Genomic DNA, 19,957 nt, shown 5'->3' with positions numbered 1-19,957 from the left:
TAGCACGCTGTGACGAGTTTGCGCGGCACTTTGAGGATAAAGTCGCTCAGATTCGTCATGAATTGGACACCACCATTAATGCAGTTCCATTGGTAGAGGCGTTCAGAGCACCGTCTGGTCCAGTTTTATTGGATGAGTTTCAGTTACTGAGGCCTGAGGATGCGGACAAGGTGCTTGGCCAAGTCCGATCGACCACTTGTGTGCTTGACCCTTGCCCTTCATGGCTTATTAAATCAAACAAGGAGGGGTTGTCCGGCTGGGTCCCGGAGGTTGTAAATTCCTCCTTGAGAGAGGGAGTGGTGCCTGCTGCTTTAAAAGAGGCAGTAATTAGACCACTCCTGAAAAAGCCTAACCTGGACCCAGAGGATGTTAACAATTATAGGCCAGTGGCCAACATCCCCTTCCTGGGCAAGGTGCTTGAGCGGGTGGTTGTAGGACAGCTCCAGGCACTCTTGAATGAAATGGATTATCTAGATCCATTTCAATCGGGCTTCAGGCCTGGTTTTGGAACGGAAACTGCCTTGGTCGCCCTGTGGGATGACCTCTGCCGGGAGAGGGACAGGGGGAGTGCGACCCTGTTGATTCTCCTGGACCTCTCAGCGGCTTTCGATACCATCGACCATGGTATCCTTCTGGATAGGTTGTCTGCGTTAGGAGTTGGAGGCACTGTACTACAGTGGTTCCGCTCCTACTTGGATGGCCGATTCCAGAAGGTGGTGCTGGGGGATTATTGCTCTGTGCCATGGCAATTGTGCCATGGGGTTCCACAGGGCTCTATTTTATCCCCCATGCTGTTTAACATCTACATGAAACCGCTGGGGGAGGTTATCCGGAGGTGTGGGCTGAGGTGCCATCAATATGCGGATGACACCCAGCTCTACCTCTCTTTCTCATCAAAACCAGGTGAGGCAGTGGCTGTTCTGAACCAGTGCCTGGGCACGGTAATGGACTGGATGAGGGCTAATAAACTGAGACTCAATCCAGACAAGACGGAGGTACTGTTAGTGGGTGGTTCGTCTGCCCGGCTAGGTGATATTCAACCTGTTCTGGAGGGGGTTGCACTCCCCCTAAAGGATCAGGTTCGTAGTTTGGGGGTGCTCTTGGATCCAGAACTGTCACTTGAGGCACAGGTGAACTCAGTGGCACGGAGCACTTTTTATCAGCTTAGGCTGGTATACCAACTACGCCCTTATCTGGACAGAGATAGCCTAGCTACAGTTATCCATGCTCTGATAACTTCTCGTCTGGATTACGTTATATGTGGGGCTGCCTTTGAAAACGGTCCGGAAACTTCAGCTGATCCAAAATAGGGCAGCAAGATTGTTAATAGGGACTGGCCTGTGAGCTCATATTACGCCAGTACTTTTTCAGCTGCACTGGCTGCCAGTCCATTTCCAGGCCCGAATCAAAGTGCTGGTGTTAACATTCAAAGCCCTTAACGGCTTGGGGCCAGGTTACTTGAAGGATCGCCTCCTCCCATATGTGCCTGCCCGGACCTTAACATCATCATCAGCGGCCCTTCTCCGTGAGCCCCTGCCAAAGGAAGTGAGGCGGGTGGCTACTAGGAGGAGGGCTTTTTCTGTTGTGGCACCCCGGCTCTGGAATGAGCTCCCTAGTGAGGTTCGCCTGGCGCCTACATTGTACTCCTTTCGGCGCCAGGTGAAGACCTTTTTATTTTCCCAGGCATTTTAGCTTTCTAAATTTTTATCTTTGCTGTTTTAAATCTGTATTTTAAACTCCTGTACTGCTGCTAGGTTTTATTGTGGTTGTATTGTTATATTGTGGTTTTAATGTTCTATATATTTTAAATTGTTTTATTGTGTGTTGTTTGGTTTTAGTTTTTGTGAACCACCCAGAGAGCTTCGGCTATTGGGCGGTATAGAAATGAAATAAATAAATAAATAAATAAATAAATAAGCAAGCAAGCCGCTGAAAGGTTCTGCAGAACTAACAGAGACACATTCCCCCTGTCCAGTTCCCAGCACAGATCATCCACCATGGTGACCAAAGCAGTCTCTGTCCCATAAGCAGGCCTGAAGCCAGATTGAAATGGATCTAAATAATCTGTCTCATCCAGAAATCCCTGGAGCTGAGAAGCCATCACATGCTCCAGCACCTTGCCCAAGAATGGAATATTGGAGGCCTGCCGGAAATTCTCCAATATAGCAGGGTTCAGGGAGGGTTCTTTTAACAATCGTCTTACCACTGCCTCCTTTAGGCAAGACAGAATCACACCTTGCTGTAAACAGGCATTCACTGCTGCCCTTATCCACTTAGCCAGTCCACCCCCACCCCAGCTGCTTTTATAACCCAGGAAGAGCAAGGGCCAAGCACACAGGTAGCAGGCCTTACCTCACCCCTTGGAGATGATGATGATGATGATGATGATCCCCAAGGGAATGTAGCCCTTAGCAGAAAAGAGTTTTCCCACCCCTGCTCTAAGTATATGGAATGACAAAAATATTGAGCCGTATACTCAGTAAAAAGTGACAGCTGAACAATGCCATTTTATCCCAGTTGTAGTTGATCTATTTAACCCATATTTCTCATGATAAAATTGTCTAAATGGCAAGCAGACTCCCAATGATATCTCCCCCTCCCCATACACACACTCATACACAATACACTAGCCTACTGTTGGAACCTTGTAACTAGGCTACAATACTTCACTGCAGAACACCACACATGCTTTTAGAAACTCATTCAAACCAAGCAAGTTATCCAAAAACCACCTTGTTTACTTAGGTCAAGAAAACAAACACTGTTACCACTCTTACAAACAGGTCATATTGTTTCCACAAAGAATAAGCTTTCATGCAGAGGCCACCTCTATAGTTGAAATCACTTGTCATTGCAAATCAATACCAAATGGGAAACACGGCTGTCTGCAAATAATATTTAAAACTCTGCTTTGTGTCCAATATTTATACAAGCAACAGAGCAGATTACCATGTGAACACAGAATAGATTGTCAGCAGAGCACATCTGTGAAAAATAAATACTCCCCAATTGCTTTTTAAAAAGTTTTATACCTGATTTAAGAAAAGAAACAAAATTAAGTTTTTTGGGATCATAGGATGCCTTATATTTTGTTACAAAACCTGGTTTACAGTGCAATACATGCTAAGCTGCCCTAACAATGTAGTAAAAGGACTCAGATTTCTATTGATCTACTGAACAAGAGGGAAAAGATATGGCTAGCTCTTATTTCTTAATTCTAATTCACCACATCTCTTCATAGAAAAGGGAACCAGAACTGACTGTCCACTGGACTGTGCAAAGTCTTATGTTGCAGTAGTTACAAACTATGGTACAAACACAAGTTTAATTAGCTCCTAACCAACTGAGTAACAACATAAGCAGGTACCAGTTAACCAGCTTTTATCCCTATGACTCAATTCAGACATGGACACATACCTTCAAAGATCACTGGATGATTATTCCTACCCTGACAGTACCCATTCTCCAGTAAATACTTTAATGTTTGCCATTCTGTGCTTGACCAAAGAGAATGACCTAGGATCTAAGAAATCTGTGCACAAGTGGGAAGGACTGTAGCACAGTGAGAGAGCACATGCTTTGCATGTAAACGGTCAAAGGCTCAGTCTCTGGCATTACCAGGTAGGGCTGGGGAAGACCCATGTTTGAAACCCTGGAGAACCACTTCCAGGCAGTGGTGTCATGGTCTTGGGTGTCATGCCACCACCAGTCGTCCTCAGAAGAGGAGCCAGAACCATCAGAGCCAGTTGGCCCCTCAGGAGACCCTGGCAGTAGCCAGGACAGTCCAGAAACCTCAGGGTGCCTTTGAATCTGCCTCTTGGAGAAGTGGAGAGTTTAGCTTCTGAGGCAGAAGAAGATGCTGAACCGCCACCTAGCTGCTGAGAACGCTAGTGCCTTAAGGTCCATGATAGAATGGTTGCCAGGCAAAGGAGTGCTTGCTTACTGAACAGGACTACTCATGAGTCAGGCCCTCCTCATGAGCCTCTAACAGGACGCAGCTGAGCACTGGGTTGGGTTCTAGTAGCTTGAGCTATATGAGCTCTCACTGGCAACTTGAGAGGTGCTGAAAACAACACCTCTGCTAGTTCCACCATCTGCTACCTTGTCTCCTGTGCCTTGCTGTGGATGCTCTGTGCTACTGATCCTGGACTGTTTCTTGACCCTGCTTCTGAACTCAGTAACGTACCTGACTGATTTAATGTGTTTGACCTCTTGCCTGTTACCTTGACTACTCCTGCTGCTGCCTGATCCTTGTTGTCTGACTGACTGGCTATGTTGTGACTTCTGCCTGGATGTTGACTATTCTGTTGCATTGCTCCCTGTGTTTGCTTGCAACAAGCCAAGGCTCAGTCTAGACCAGGACAAGTGGCTGGGTTTGGATGATCAGTGGGGAAAGGAAGCCACTGTGGCTTCTTTCCACATATCGGACAGTTGTAAGTGCACACTTGTGAAGGACTGACAAAATAATTAAAAAATTATGAACACATTTGCATATTCCCAAAGCTCTAAAAAACAAACAAAAAAACCCAGTGGTGAACTAAAAGGAGTAGCGACTGAAGTGAGAAGGGGGCTGGGGTGAGGAGACAAGATGGGTTCTGCAGCAAAGGTGCCTGGGATGTGTGCTAGAATCGGCTGGAGGACTGAGGGCGAGAACAAGCCATGGCAAGCCCAGTCGTCTGTCAGGCATACTGTGGGTTGTTCAGCGAACAACCCACTGTGGTTTATTCGCAGGGTGGCTTAGCATGAAGTGTGTGAATCCACCCACTGTCTATTCTGAGTGGCAGCAGCTCTCCAGCATTTCAGGAATAGGTGCTTCACATCACCTGCTAACTGATACCAAGAGCCGGTGTGGTGTAGTGGCTAGAAAGTTGCACTGGGAGTCGGGAGATCCGGATTCTAGTCTCATCTCAGCCATGGAAGCTCACTGGGTGACTTTGGTCCAGTCACAGACTCTCAGCCCAACCTACCTCACAGGGTTGTTGTTATGAGGATAAAATGGAGAGGAAGAGGAAACACCAGCTTGTGTTCCTTAAGGAGGAAAAAAGGCAGGTTATAAATGTAATAATAACTAAATAAAATAAAACAAATTTCTAAATGGAGATGCCAGGGATTGAACCTAGGGCTTCTGCATGCAAAGCATGTGTTCTACCACTAAACTGCAGTCCCTCCCCTAAAGGTCTTCATTTTCTAAGGGCACAATCCTATGGGGACAGGCAGCTGCCTCCGAACTTCAAGGCGACTGCCTATCCAATGCAGGGCAGGAGAACCATGGAGGGGATCGTACCCTCTGTGCTTCTCCTGCCCTGCATTTGTGGCTAGACAGCTGATTTCGGCTGTCTAGCTGCGGGAAGGTGGAAAGGGGGAGGAGGCTGCCAGACGACACACAGGATGTTTCATACCGGCATTTCTGCCTTCCCTGCCCTGGAGTGCCCTGTTTTGGCCACTCTGCACTCCTCAGCGGTGCCTGCGAGGCAGCACAGAAGGGGGAAAGGTCAGTTCTCCAAGAACCGACCTTGGAGTGCGGGCTCCAAGGTCAGTTCCCGGGAAACCACATATCCTATGGCCCTCTAGCCACTGACTAGCAGCCATAGGATTGTTCCCTCCCTGACAATGGCTAGGTGGTAATGTCATTTAGGTCAAACAATCAGATATGAGTATGCAGAGGCAAGAAGAAGCCATGTTCACCTGATCTCCAATTGCCCATGGGAGTAATGTAAGGGGGTGGAGAGTCCTTAACAGGAAGGAACAATGTGAAAGTAGCAGTAGAGAACAGAAGTGTGGCATCAAATGTGATTTGTTTTTTAAATGATGAATATTTTCACAAGGATGGAGGGGGACAACACTTCTACCCCTCCTCTCACATGCAAGATAGATTACAGAATGTTATACAGTCATCAAGTCTCAGAACTATTCCGCATTGTGGTTACAAATACTAAGTTTTACAAGGCTTTGTATTTTCATAAAAAGTGATAGTTTAAAAAACGTTGGGTTTCCCCTCCCCCTTAATCTCAGTTCTCTTCTTTGACAGGATTAAAGACTGAAATGGCAGACTTCAGTAAACTCAGTAAATTGCTAAGATATTTGACTGAATCTTACATTTTATTATTTTACCATTATTTCAAATTTGGCGCTGCTTCTTAGGACAGCACTTCTCATTTCAGGTACATACATACACAGATACAGGTAAATTTAATGTTACTATCACATGTGAAGATTTCAATTAGAGTATTTGAGAAAATCACATTTATTAGAGAATATATCATATCACATCTACTGCACTTTCTTGTAATTAAAAAAAAAAGATAGCCCAATAAGCCTAGAGATCTTGATATATTGGTGTGTCATGAAGGTCAAACACATGCGTATGATGGAGAAGCCCATAGCCAATTATCAGCCAAACAGCAACACAATACCTAACAACTGCCTTCTAGCTATCCAAATAATTGGAAGGCTGCTTTCCTAAAAATATTCAGCAGTATGTACTGGAGCCTCTCCACTTGACTTGTTTAATATTCCACAGGATCACTTTCCCACAAGAGATCACAGAATTGTATGGCTGACAGCCACCAAAATTCTAGCCATCGGTTGCCTGAGCATCTCGAAGTCTGATGTCAGTAAAAATTGAAAGATTTAATTCTGTGCAAGACCGGCAATAACATTTAATCTGGTTTATAAAGCATTTCTAGTGCTGACAAATTACAATGTTTTTTGCAACTATGCTAGAAGGAATCTTCAGGCAGGATCTTTTAATGTTTAGTGGAAAGTGGAAATTTGCCCTGTACAGACATGCTTCTCAGTGTTTAAGCCATCAGGAGTGGCCCATGAAGTTGTGAACACCTTTCCCTTCTAACACTAAGGGCCAAATTACAAATGACCTTAACTGTGTAGTTCTACCCTTGCATGAAGTTTCCCAACACACGAATAGTCAGCAAGGGGTCCATTATGCTGATAGGGATCTTAGCATTGGGGGCAGGTAGGATTAGTTTATTCTTTTTTTCCAATGCTAATTGCAAGTGTGAGCCTTCTGATTTGAATTAGGACCCCAGTGGGGGGCAAATGATGAAAGCCCCGCTATTCCCCAACGCTAGGATCCCAATCTAGATAGGGCCCCTGTGCTGGCAATTTGTAAAAAAAAAAAATCCCAGCAAAATGAAGCCATTAAGGTTATGTGTAATTTGGCCCCAATTCCCTCCCATCTCAAATGCAACTAAGCAAAGCAAAGTGCCAGCAATGCTTACCAGGGTTAAAAAGCTAACCAAAGGTTCCATCTTAACCAAAACCTGAAACAAGCTTAGAACTCTTATTTCTATTTCTAACACAGTTGCAAAAATATTTGAAATTGTAGGTTTTATCCTGGTAATGAAGCAGAGGTTACCCAGTTCCCCTGGTAAAACAAAACCATATAACAGGAATATAAGAATGTAACCGGAAACTATGGTTTAATAAACCCCTTATTTTTCAAGTCCAGCACACAAACAAAGGGAGAAGGGAGTGTGCAGGCTTGATGTTCATTGTTGGATTAATAAACTATGGTTAATTACCCTGTGGTTGAACAGGCCGACTGTGTCAAAATGCAAAGAGAACAGGAGCATCTAAGGAATACCATGCCAGAGATACCAGCAGAACATAGAATAGTCAGTTTAACAAGATGTTCTGTATATGTGCGCGCTCTCTCTCTCACACACACACTTTCACACACACACACCTCTACAATCCCCAAATTTGGGGCATTTCAAATATGGAGACTATCTCCCCATATGGCAGGAATGTGAAAATGTCTTTCAGGCTGAATTCAATTTTGAACTAGCTCTTGGGGGCTGCATTCCACTGGAGGGTGGGGTCCACACACACACACACACACACACACCGAGCATATTTCAGGTTAAAGCTCTTCCTGCCAGTAACTAAGCCTTAGAAGCATTTCAGCCTTTTAAAATGAGGAAAAAACTACAAAAATGCCAGGAAATCACCAAATGACTGGTGGTTGGGGGAAAGTGGATGGGGCCAGGGGAAGAGGCATGGCCATTTGAGGAACCTAGGAGGCCTGGATTTGGCCCCCGGGCCTGAGGTTCCCCACCCTTGATGTATGGCTTACCTGTAAGAATTACATGAGTTTATTTTGCTACAAGCAAGCATGCACACAATCATTCACAGTTGTTTCAAAACACTGCAGTAGAAAGACTCTTGCACAGTATTTTTATGACAGAATATTTCTTTCCTATATAGATGTTCTCTCTTTGTAGGAGAAGTGTAGCACCCTTTTGAACACGTTTCCCATGTGGAAAAAAATTATTCCAACACAGAAAGCCAGCATGTTGGGAGGAAGATAGGCTAGAGTCCTCCATGAAAATTCCCTCTACATCCAGGGAATTTGTTTTGCATGGAGAAGCATTAGAGTTACACAAGTTCTCATATTTATTCTGAAATGTACATTTCAGACACAGGTGTATCATCCCATCTGCTGTTTGTAAGAACCACACATTATTTATTACTAGCAAACTATTCATCTAATTGATTGAAGGGGGGAAGAATAGAGTTCATATATTGCAGAAACCATGGGCAGAATGCTCAGAGATGTCTTGCACACCTCATGGAGTGCTTCTTGGTGGAGGTTGGGCCACCTAACATCAAAGGTAGGAGCAAGTACAGTGCTTTCCCGTAAACTCTGACCTGGTTTGCATGATTACCGCAGCCTACCATGGCTTATTTAAGCCAGGGTGGGTTATGGTGTGTGCTGGTGGTCATTTTGAATACTGCCATGGTTTGTTGTGTCATCCGAACCCAGTTGGCAGGGGATGTTTGAGAATTAAACAACCCTGAAGTAACACAGACTATGGTGGACTGCAGTAATCATGCAAACTGGCCCTGTGACACAATGGGCTACATTATTTGGCCTAGTTCACATATAACACTAAACCATTCAGCTTTATGAGATGAGCCATTGCAAGCCTTGATCAGGTATGCTCACCCCTCTCCTCCTGCAGTGTGGTCACAAGGTGACTGTAAGGGTCTGCTTCCATTTTCGTTGAACCACAATTTAGTGTTTCAACTGAACCCTAAACTATGATTAATTTTAACTATAGTGAGAACAGGCCACCTTCATAACTCATGGTTTAAAGTTTGGCTTGTTTCCACTAATAATCGTTAAGACTAAATATGGTTTATCCAGATTCAGATATGACAACTAATAGCTTTCAAAACTGTCTTTGCTGCTGCACCAGAGGAGGAAGGGGAGTGTGTGAAAGGCTCGCTGTGGCTCGTTCTTGCAACACAAGTCTTGATTCACATGATCAATGCAGCTCACCTATTCAAGCCCCTGCTGGCGAGATGTCATTCGAACCCAACAAGGGTGGCATGTTGAGGTGGTTAACCATCCCACAACTGGCCATGGGTTCTGGGTGGTTTGTTAACCACCCCAACAAACCACCCTCGCTGGGTTTAGATGACATGAGAAGCTGTGCCTGGCAAGGGTAATTATGTAAAAGTCAGCCAGCATGCAACAGGTATGCGCAGGGAGGTTAGCAAGCCACTGTGACTTATTAACCACTCTGTGATCATGTGAACCAGGCCTAAATGTAAAAGTACACTGTGTTACTCAGACTCTAAATTCATTTATTCATAATGCAAAGCCCAGTAAAACTCGTTCGAATTTCCAGGATTAAGTTTTAACAGATGGCTTTCTAATGTATCCAATATCATTTAGTAGAGGACATCTTAAAACCTATAGAAAGTCCTAATGCTCCTGTCTTTTCACATATTCAGCTGCTGTTAACATCAGCCTAGTCTTCACAGGTGGAAAACATGCAGTCCGAACGACTACATTCTGCAGCTGGGACTGGGAAAGGCTCCTGTCTGAAACACTGGAGTGCCACTGGCAGTCAGTATAGATAATACTAATGGATCAATGGTTTGACTTAATACAAGGGTGCACCCTATGTTCACCTAACAGAGGTTAATCTGGATTTTTAAATCTGGATGCTTGACACCTCATACTTGGTGACCTCCCATATATAGTATTCCATCTGAAGTATATAACCCATGTAGAGCTGCACAGTAGTACTGATTCCCCCTGGACCTTCCGCATGCTTCTATTTCACTATACCCTCCGGCTCCTCTTCCATCTCAATAAGGACACTGCAGAGGCACAACTATTTCCCCATTATATTTGTGCATTTGGTTTTCCTGTGCAATGCATATTCCTTCACAATCTTGTAAGCTATTTAGGAACCTTTGGTATATAGCATATAGACTATATGCAAAATTGCCCCCTTAAAACTTATATTGAACCAAGTACACAATATTATCAATTCACTTGAAACAGATATGTCTGCATTGTAACTGACATTTTAAGTAATGCACTGGACAGGTTTAATAACCTAAATCTTCATTCAAAATCAATTATGTACCAATACAACTAATATGTCATAAACTCACTACTGTTTGTTGCTGTGTGTCAAGCTGTCTAACTTATCTTCATTGCTAGCATTATAAAAAATGAAAATGCCAACCCAAGTCAGGTTGGTATTTTTCTAAAAGAAAACACTGGAGCACACAAGTGATAAGAAAAATAAAAACCTGTGTCTCCACAGACTTCTGAACATATTTAGTTCTTCCCATAACTTTGTAAAATAGTTACTCTTTGAAAATGACTGGGCCTTTCTGTCAGTTATCATCTAGAGTGCAATCCTATGCATGTTTAGACCAAAAAAAGTTCTACAACTCCCCAAACAGCCATGCTTGCAGGACTTTGTTCTGTCTAAACATGCATAGGACTGTACCCATAGTTTATATTATGCAGATTGCCATTATTCATAATACCCTGTTCTATTAAACTCAATGATTCCAATGGGACTGAATTCTACATGAGTAGTTTTAGGTTTGCAGTTTAGTGATGGGGAAACCGACTGCACAAATAATAACAAGCCATCTCATATTTCTTATCTTTATTTAGGCTAAAATACTGCAATAGTCACATAAGATATAAGTATGCACATCTTGCAGGGAGCTGCAGAATGTGTCTTTTTCCGTAGTTTGGGATTCTGAATGGACATTGCATTGTTCTACACCAGAGTTGAGAAAATATGTGGCCATCCAGGTGTTCTTGGATGCAACTCGCATCATCCCTCACCATTGGCTTGCTAGCTAGAGCTGATGGGAGTTGCATTCCAACAACATATGAAGGGCCACATGTTTGCCATTCCTTACCTACACTAAATCATAATAATAAATTGACTAGGCTAATACAGGTTACAGACAACTGAATTTAGAGAGAAACAGTGACCCAGTAAAGAAGTCTTCCCCGATGTGGTGCCCTCCAGTTGTTTCGGACTATAACTCACATCATCAAGTTGGCTAGGAATGATGGGAACTGTAGCCCAAAACATCTGGGGGGCACTGTACTGGGGAAGGCTGCAATAATGGGTCATAAGAATGACCCATTCTTATGAATGGAGACAACTGAATAGAGGGCTAAATTGAAGAGCCCCGTATTGACAGCTCTTCCATCAGAGCGAAACATAAAATTATCAGTAGGAACAATAAATAGGTACAAAGAGATGGTTTAGCAGCAGCTTACCGAAGCCATAAAGGCTCTGAATTACAATGCTGTGAACTTGAGAGATAGTTTCCATCAATGCCTCTTTCTCCACCAGTTCTTTTGAGGTACATGTGATCCAAGAATGGCTCAGGATGCACAGTTCTGTTTCAGCACAGTAAATAACATGGTGTGATGCTTCCTAGGCTGAAATTGTATAACTAGAACTTGAAGCGAGTGGTCAGTGGCTTCCATTATATGCAAATACTCAACTAGGATCTTCAATTGTGGAATGGGTAGGGATCTTATTCTATGTAGGATGTGCAAGTCTACCATGCACCCATTCCTTATGATTTCAAGGACTGACTAATCTTAAATTGTCTCCTTCCAGATTGCAGCAGATGCCTATAAAATAACATCAACATCAGAGGCAGGTTGGAGATGCTTTGGCTACCCTGGGAATGTGATTGAAGGACAAGGCATAAATCCCTATAATAAATAATTGGCATCACGGGTTAGACTGTTTCTTGGGTGCTTGGCAGTGGCCTTAGAGATAGCTTTGTCCTCTGATATTCAGAATTATTCCACCTGTAGTGACTGGAAGAAACATCTTGAGGCATGGATGTTCCTGAAGGATGTGTTCTAGCTTTCTTCATGATTTTTTCCATCTTCTATCCTGGGAATAGTGGCTAAAGCCCCACCCCCCACCTTTCCCCCTTAAATCTGGATTTTAAAAGAAGAGGCTCTAGCAACTTGCCAAAGAGTTTAGTTCCACTGGATGAAAGTGCCAGCTGGATCATTTTTAGATTTTGCACTGACCATCAAAGCCCTAAACCTGATATTCCTCCTGGCTATTACTTTGATTGCTATGCAGCTAGAGGCTAGGGTGACTGAACTTAAGCCAGCCTGGGAAAGAAGAAAAAAATGGACAGAAGCATGTAATGCTGTGGCACTTGAATCAAAACGATGTTTTAAACTGGACTCCAGCTGCCAGTCAGTAAGATTCCTAGAAGATTAATTACTATAAAAATGTACTGCTAATAAGAAAAAAACAGGTGGCAATAAGAGCATTAGAATGAGAAAGATTATCTGTAAGATCCTTTGGCAGGTTATATGATTTGCAAGATGACTTCGGGTTTTTTTTACTTGATAGGGTGAGCCCACTCCTCTTTGGAGTAGTAGATTAAAGGTTGCAGGAAAAGGAGTTTCCAGAGAAGTCTGGGTCATGTTACAAAACATTTCTGAAACACCTTTAAGACATGAGGGTTACAGTTCTTTATTTTGTTCCTTTTGAAGGCTTATTTGCAGGATTTTCAAAACTTGGAAGTCTATCAAAAAGGCTGAGGATAAATTTACAATTGCTACTTGGATCGCACCCTCTCTCTGGATGTGATAGCTACCCCATTTCCTTTCTGGTGTCCAGGGGTTCACTTTCAGACCCTTCATGTCTTCCCACTCCATCCTGGGTGAGATGGTTTCAAGGAGAGGCACATTAACAATACCGGGGACCTGGTTTTGAAGCAGGTCGTTTAGGTACCTGACCATTTGGCTGTTCCATCTTGGCAGGAGTGATCAGTATTAAAGCAGGGGTAAACTAGAAGGCTCTATGTTTCAAGGGATCTTTTATCTCAATTGAGGATGGAAAGACCCAGAACAGGCATGGAAGGAGTCACAGGTGCCTCATCTTTGATGTTTCTTGCTCTGATGAGACTACCGCTGGACCAATGTGCTGCATTTTATGTAGTTGCAACAAAACACTCCCTATCGGGATGCTACTGAGAGAAAGGGGCAGAGCTATCTTTTGAGGAACTGCCTCTGCTTTTAAAGCACTCATCCTTCTTTCTATCTTTTGTTCTAGTTCTCCTTGATCATTAAACTTCCAAGCCAGGCTAAGGACTCTGGATAAAACCATGCCTTGCTGTTAGGAGAACTGGGTCCTATGGAGTGATTAGAACCCACAGTGAGACTTACACAAGAGGGTCCCAACAGTTCAAGATGGCATCCTGAAGCACTGGGAGTTAACATGCACAGGCTTCTCTAAGTAGGTATCAGCAGAAGCTTGGGTAATGCTGGGGTCAAAAAAAGGGGAGAAATCCCATGGAATGGGCTGCTTTAGCAAGATTGGTGTTACCAACTACTGTCCAGTTCAATATTCCTTGCCCAGGAAGGATGGGTTAGAGCATTAGTGATCTTTCCTCCCAAACAACTGGATCCTCACAAAATAGTTGTCTAGCTCACCCCACTTAGCCTATCCCACCTAACTTCATTAAGGAGGACTTCAGGTGAAGTGAGAGATAGAACTGATGTTCTGCAGTACTCTTCCATCATTTCTTGGATGGAGAGGCTCAAACTGGCCTCAAAAGGCAGAAAAGGACAGGCCTTGCAAAGAAGGCCCTCTCTTGAGGTAAAGTTATCAATCTTAATCTTGCTGTCTGTTCACCCAGGGGGAGTGACTTCCCAACAGACCAGGTTCTGCTCCTGAAGAAGAATCTTCTATTAATAGTTTGATCCAGTTTAAGCATTTTTTCAACTGCAGTTCTATTATAGCAAACGATACTGGTACTACCATAGTACTTTACAGATAAGCGTCTTGTAGGTTAAGAAAAACTAAGCTAACGTATTTTAAAATGCTGTTTTATCTTCCCTACTGCTCCAGTTCACAAATTTCTATTCCTCTGGGCCATATGAAGAACAATACTGCCACCTGGTGTTGAAATGCATCATCCATAGTATAAAATAAGAAACAAACACAGATGCACAGGAAACATAGCGGACCAAGATTTGGAAAGTATGTACCTGGGTTGTGGGCAGACAGTGATATACATTTAGCAAAAACCTAGAAACAATGACCTACCCAACTGCCCATATATAATACATTTGAAAGAAACATTGTCAAATTTTCTATTATCCCAGCTTATCTGTCATTAGACCAGTCATGAGCTATTTTTTTTTATTTTCTCCCACCCTTCCTCACAGAAGCTCACAGTTCTCCCCTTTTCATCCTCACAACAACCCTGTGAGATAGGTATGACCTACGATCACTAAGGATGCAATACTATGCATGTTGAGAAAGAAGAAAATTATGACAGGTTGGAGAATGCTGGGAGTTGTAGGACTTTTTGTGTGTAGACATGCATAAAATTGTGCATTTCAAAGAGCAAAGTAAACTCTGCAAAGTAAACTTTGCAGCCACATAGTGATTTGAACTCAGTCCTCCCCAGTCTATGTCCAACATTCTAGCTCACTACACTCTAGATGAAACAATGACACACCTTGACAACCAGATCTAAATGCAGATCTTCTGTAGAATGTGTACCAGAAACTAGCAAAAAACATATTCTGAAACAGACGACATAGGAAAGTAAGTCAAGGGGCGCCATGCTTTGTTTAAATTAGTAGATTAATCAATGAATGCTTTACTTAATTCACTAGTGAAACAAATATTTAGACTGCTTTGGTTCTGATGTGTTATTGTATCACGGAACTTAAAAAATGTTACAGGATAACCAGTCCAAAGTGAGTAGTAACATTTATTTTTATTAAACTGTAAGCTAGATCTGAAAAACGCATCTATTTAGGCAATATGTATATTTCAGAACAATCTTACCATTTGCTGCAGAAATCTCAGACATCAAAGCCTCTAACAAATCAAAGCCCTGCCAGTGCAAGCCCAGAAGGTCATAACAGAGAAAGGAGTGGCTTTTCCCACTGCTTGTTTTGCTACCTGGCCCTTTTGGTGCTGCTTCTTCTTCTTTTAAAACAAATTCCAATAGGAGAAAATTGATCGACACCAGTTCCAGGGCTGGCATAGATCAACAACCAGTTTAGGGATGTGTTTGGGTACCAGAAGGGCTCTCAGCCTGCCCCTAGCTCACCCCAAGCCTCCCTTTCCCTCTTCCGACATCAGAAAATAAGCAGCTGCAGAGATTTCCATGGTGGCTAGAAGGGGGCATCTTAAACCCCTGGGACACCCCCCCAGGAACCACAGGATGGTAGCCTTAAAATTATTAATTGGTTGGTAGGCAGATAATCAACCATCTAATAATTCTACACAGTTGACAGCCTTAAAATAACATTTGTGAAAAATCAAAACCAATCATCTCAGGGGAAATATTCTACATTCTTATTAAACTGGAGCTGTTGCTTGCAGTTTGTTCCCACAACATTGTACAGGAAGAACAGAGAAGCAATCACTGAAACTCTTTCCTTCTACATCAGGTGTGGACAACTTTGGGGGCTCTAGGGACCAATGTCAACCGCCCAGAACCCCCTGGTGGCTGCACTAATGTCACATGCTGCTGAATTTGAGTGGCGGCTTAAACAACTGGTAGTTTGCCAAGTATTGGTAGCAAACCATGATGGTGGCCTAAAAAGGGCAAATTTGGGAACAATCCTATGTTCTCAACATTGGGGGGGGTAGTATAGTTCAGTTTCCTGGCTCCAAGCTTGGAGCCAGGAAACCACACTCCCCACCCCCGCCCCCTTGAAGCTGGCATGGAAAGAACCATGCTGACTACTCTGCATGCTCAGAAAACAGAGCATGGAGATGGGGGAAAGAGGGCATTTCCAGGGGCGGGAAGAGGTGGTGACCAGGGCGTCTGTGCCACAACCTATCCTATTGCCACTCCAGCCTCCTTCCCTCCCCCTCCGAGGTGCCCCTGCTAGGCAGGCGAAATTGCCCGCCTAGCAGAAATGCAGAGCAGCTGAAGTGCAGAGGCGAAGATCACCTCCGCTGTCCTCCCGCCCTGCACTGGATAGTCGGCAGTCTCAGAGTTCAGAGGCTGCGTGGTAACCACATAGGATTGTGGCTTTTAACTTTAAAACAAGTGTGTACCTTGTTTTAAAGTTAAATATGACCGTGTTAAGCCACCATCATGGTTTGCCACCAATATTTGGTAGAAACCTGCCAACTATTTCGCTGCTCCCACAGCAACAAATTTGGGGGGTTCCAGGGGTCACACTTAAGGCTGGAGGGAGGTATGTGACCCCTGCTCAACACTTATAAATCGCCCAAATATAAGAGTTTATCTTAAAACATCTGTCCACTGAGCTCCCTACCTTTACTATCTTTCATATAGTTCAGTTATGTTCTTTCACAATTTTCATCTAATTAAAATAGTGGATATTCTTAAAGCTGCAGAAGTTGCCTTTTAATCATATTTGATTAATTCCTTGGGTTCAACAAGTGGATACTTCCTATTTGATTGTACTTCCCAGCTAAATTATTTTTCATTCAACTGAAACGGGGTCAAACATGGTACAACACATAAGAATGATACAAAATGGCATATGTAATTTACCGTCTTAATAGTAGTTCTTTGTTTTTCTTCCCACACTTTGTCACTCAATTCAAATGTGCAATGAATAGTTACTTCCCTCTCATAGGATCCAAAAATAAGTAATCTGAAATGCAAAAGAATTAGTAACATTAAAACAAGCATATATTTGATAATTTTAACTTACCATTATTGATAATTTGTTTAGTACAGTAACTTTAATAGAATTTGCTCATATTAATTCAGCTGCATAGCTATGCATCCATATTTTCATATATAACATTAGAAGCTGAATAAAGCATTTGCACCCTCTAGTGGGAAAGGAAGATATATGAATGTGTTCAGATCTAGAGTTTCTCCCTTTCTCAGGCAGGTAATATAAGTAGACAGCAAGCACAATCTTGCACTATTACAACACAGTGACAAGATCAGCTGATAGTTGTTATTAATAGCATAGTTCTGAAGCAAAATAAAAGCATACTTCCTTGTTTTGACATGCACAGCAGACATCACATAAGAGGCATTCATTCCCTTCTGTGTAATAGCACATACCACCCATGTTTCTGTAAGTACTTAAATTAAAATAATATTTTTTAAAAAATCTGCTGCCCAATTAGTCAGGACTACCTTTTTTTAATCAAGTGATTTTAAATCAATTCATCTTACCTGGAGACTTGTTAGGGCTGCACAAGTTTGTGTAAAGATTCTTCATTTTATATAAAAATTATTGGAAGCACAGTTGTGCCTCCAATAGATAAGGAGATCAGTCAAAAAAGGATTCCGAAACGTTAAATGAAAATCAAGGGGTGGGTTATTCTAACCTTAATAACATCAAACAGGTTTCACCAATCTTCCTGAAAATCACATGCGCCAGACAAAAATGTCTATTTTACATAACCTGAAAATTTCAGGAAGATTGGTTAAAGACTGAGGGAGAGAGGGAAGTTAACAGAAAGAAATAAAATAAATACTTGGTCACATAGTTTTGGCACTGAAAACACGTGTTGGCAACCGTTTGTGTCCATCATTTACCAAAAAGCTGGAGGCTATATATGGAAACCATATATGTTTTCCTATTCCCTTTCTATTGTAGTTGGTGGAATGGAATTTCTCTTTTTTTAATTCAATTTACTTATTTTTAAAATAATTTTTATTGGTATAATGAATCCCTATAAGATTTCATAACATGGCACTCGGAATGCTGGGGGCAGGGGGAATAATTGTGTAGAGGAAAAGCAGCAGTTAACTGAGTTTCTGTGTGTGTGTGTGTGTGTGTGTGTGTGTACGTAGACAAACAATCCCTTCAGCATGACCAGACCCCACTGCTTCTGTTTACTGGTCTGCACTCCCAGCTGTTCCCCTTCTTCTTCTGCTCCTCTTTCCCCTTAATAGTTTGTGTTACTAAGGTCACTTTTTGGAGTCAAGTGCTGGGAAGAGAGGCCTGAGAAGGAAGCTATGGGGTGGAATGGGAGTGAAACTTTGCTTCATAAGCAGGCCTATCTTTCCTTGAGGGTACAAAGTTTTGCTGCCTGGAGTCTGAGAAGCAGGCAAACGTGCTGACAAAGCTGTGACCGAGCCATGGAACAATGGAGCAGTATGAGAAAAGGCTACATTTGTTACTCCCTGCAGCTAGCAGCTCCACGAGTCCAGAGTGCTCCCATGTACCCTGATAAAGCCTAGAGTAATATCAGCTGCCTAAAACAAGGAGAAACTGTCCCAGCAATTTTCTGCCCCCCCCCCCCATGTCATTCAGAACCAAATTTTCCAGTTGGCAACTACAGAAAAGAGCCAATCAAAAAGCAGAAAATTGAGGGCTGTCAGGTGATTAAAGAAAGCAACAGCGCCCTGTGAAAAAGACAAGAACCACATTTGTTCCAACCTGGCTTGCTTGATTTTTACATTCTGCTTAACTCTGAACTTTATTAGCACATTTTGATTTGTTTTGAGAGGTTTTTGGTTCCTGCTTCCCTTTTGGGAGAAGAAGAGTCCTCTTTTCTCTTTTTGAACATGTTTTCTCTTGGCTTTGAGACTATTTTGGGCGGTCTTTCCCCAAGCCAGTTCTCTGAGCCAGGCACCTGGCACCTGAGCAGCTTGGTGTAGTTTTTGCCCGCTATTTTATTTTGCTCACTGGTGATGCATGGGCTTCACAACTCTTTTCAATTAAATACTGTCTTCACTCTCTACCTGGATTAATTTTCCCTACCTGGACTTTGCTGAGTTCTATACTCTGGATTCTAGGAGAGGTCTCTTTCAACCTTCGTCTGGGTCCATGAAAGCCTGGTCTTCAGACCTCTGCTTGGGATCAGCTATACGTTCCTTTCAAATCCCCCCACCCTATAATAACCCCCACCCCTCACTCTCTTCCTTTTTTCTACAAGTTTGGACCATATTGCTATATAGCTGAAAGCTTCAAACACTGTATTTGACTAGTTTGGACTGGTGGAAGTTTAAGTACGACTAAGTACAACTGAAACTGCTGCTGGGCTTACTTGGGCCTACTAACCTTGTTTGGCGCCTACTATCATTGTTTTTAATAGGCCTTAGCAAGACTTAATCTGCAGTATCTTTTACATTGGGGCTGCGGTGGCTTTTACATAGTGTGCACATGTATTTTCTTTGTAATCATTGCATGTTTCACATTTTACTTCTGTATATAATGTTCTTTATTTAATTTTCTTTATAAACCATTCATATCTTAAGAGTTCTCATGTGGCATGATTTCATTTGTTTAACAACTTAAAAGGGTATTCACTGTTTTCCTGCTTAAGTTTTAAAATATATTTTCAAACATAGAGCTTTTAGATAGCTTTTTAGATAGCAGGGACCTGTATTGGGACCAATGCTTTTCAACTTTTTCATAGACAGTGTGGTGCAGCGGTTAGAGTGTTGGACTAGAACCTGGGAGATCTGGGTTCTAGTCCCCACTCAGCCATGAAGCTCACTTGGTGGCTTTGGGCCACTCACTGACTCTGAGCCTAACCTACCTCACACCACTGTTGTGAGGATGAAATGGAGGAGGAGAACGCCCATGGAAGCTGCCTTGGGTTACTTGCAAGAGGAAAAAGGGCAGGATATAAATGTAATAATAACAAATGTAATAATAGTAGCAATAATTATAATTATGATAAATATTCTGAAACTAGGACTA

General features: G+C 42.7%; 1 protein-coding gene across 1 annotated transcript in view; it reads right to left on the bottom strand.

The window, feature by feature from the left end:
- The window catches only part of PDZD8 (PDZ domain containing 8), a 97,919-nt gene that overhangs the window by 37,246 nt on the left and 40,716 nt on the right, over positions 1-19,957 (bottom strand). Inside the window, exon 3 of the mRNA XM_084846109.1 lies at positions 16,834-16,936. Coding sequence (XP_084702235.1) covers positions 16,834-16,936 — 103 coding nt within the window. The remainder of the gene's footprint in view (positions 1-16,833; positions 16,937-19,957) is intronic.

The sequence above is a fragment of the Heloderma suspectum genome, chromosome 3, assembly GCF_057233095.1.
Source record: "Heloderma suspectum isolate Gila_16-S chromosome 3, 16-S_ref, whole genome shotgun sequence".
Taxonomy (NCBI): Eukaryota; Metazoa; Chordata; class Lepidosauria; order Squamata; family Helodermatidae; genus Heloderma; species Heloderma suspectum.
This window is presented reverse-complemented; position numbering and strand designations above follow the sequence as displayed.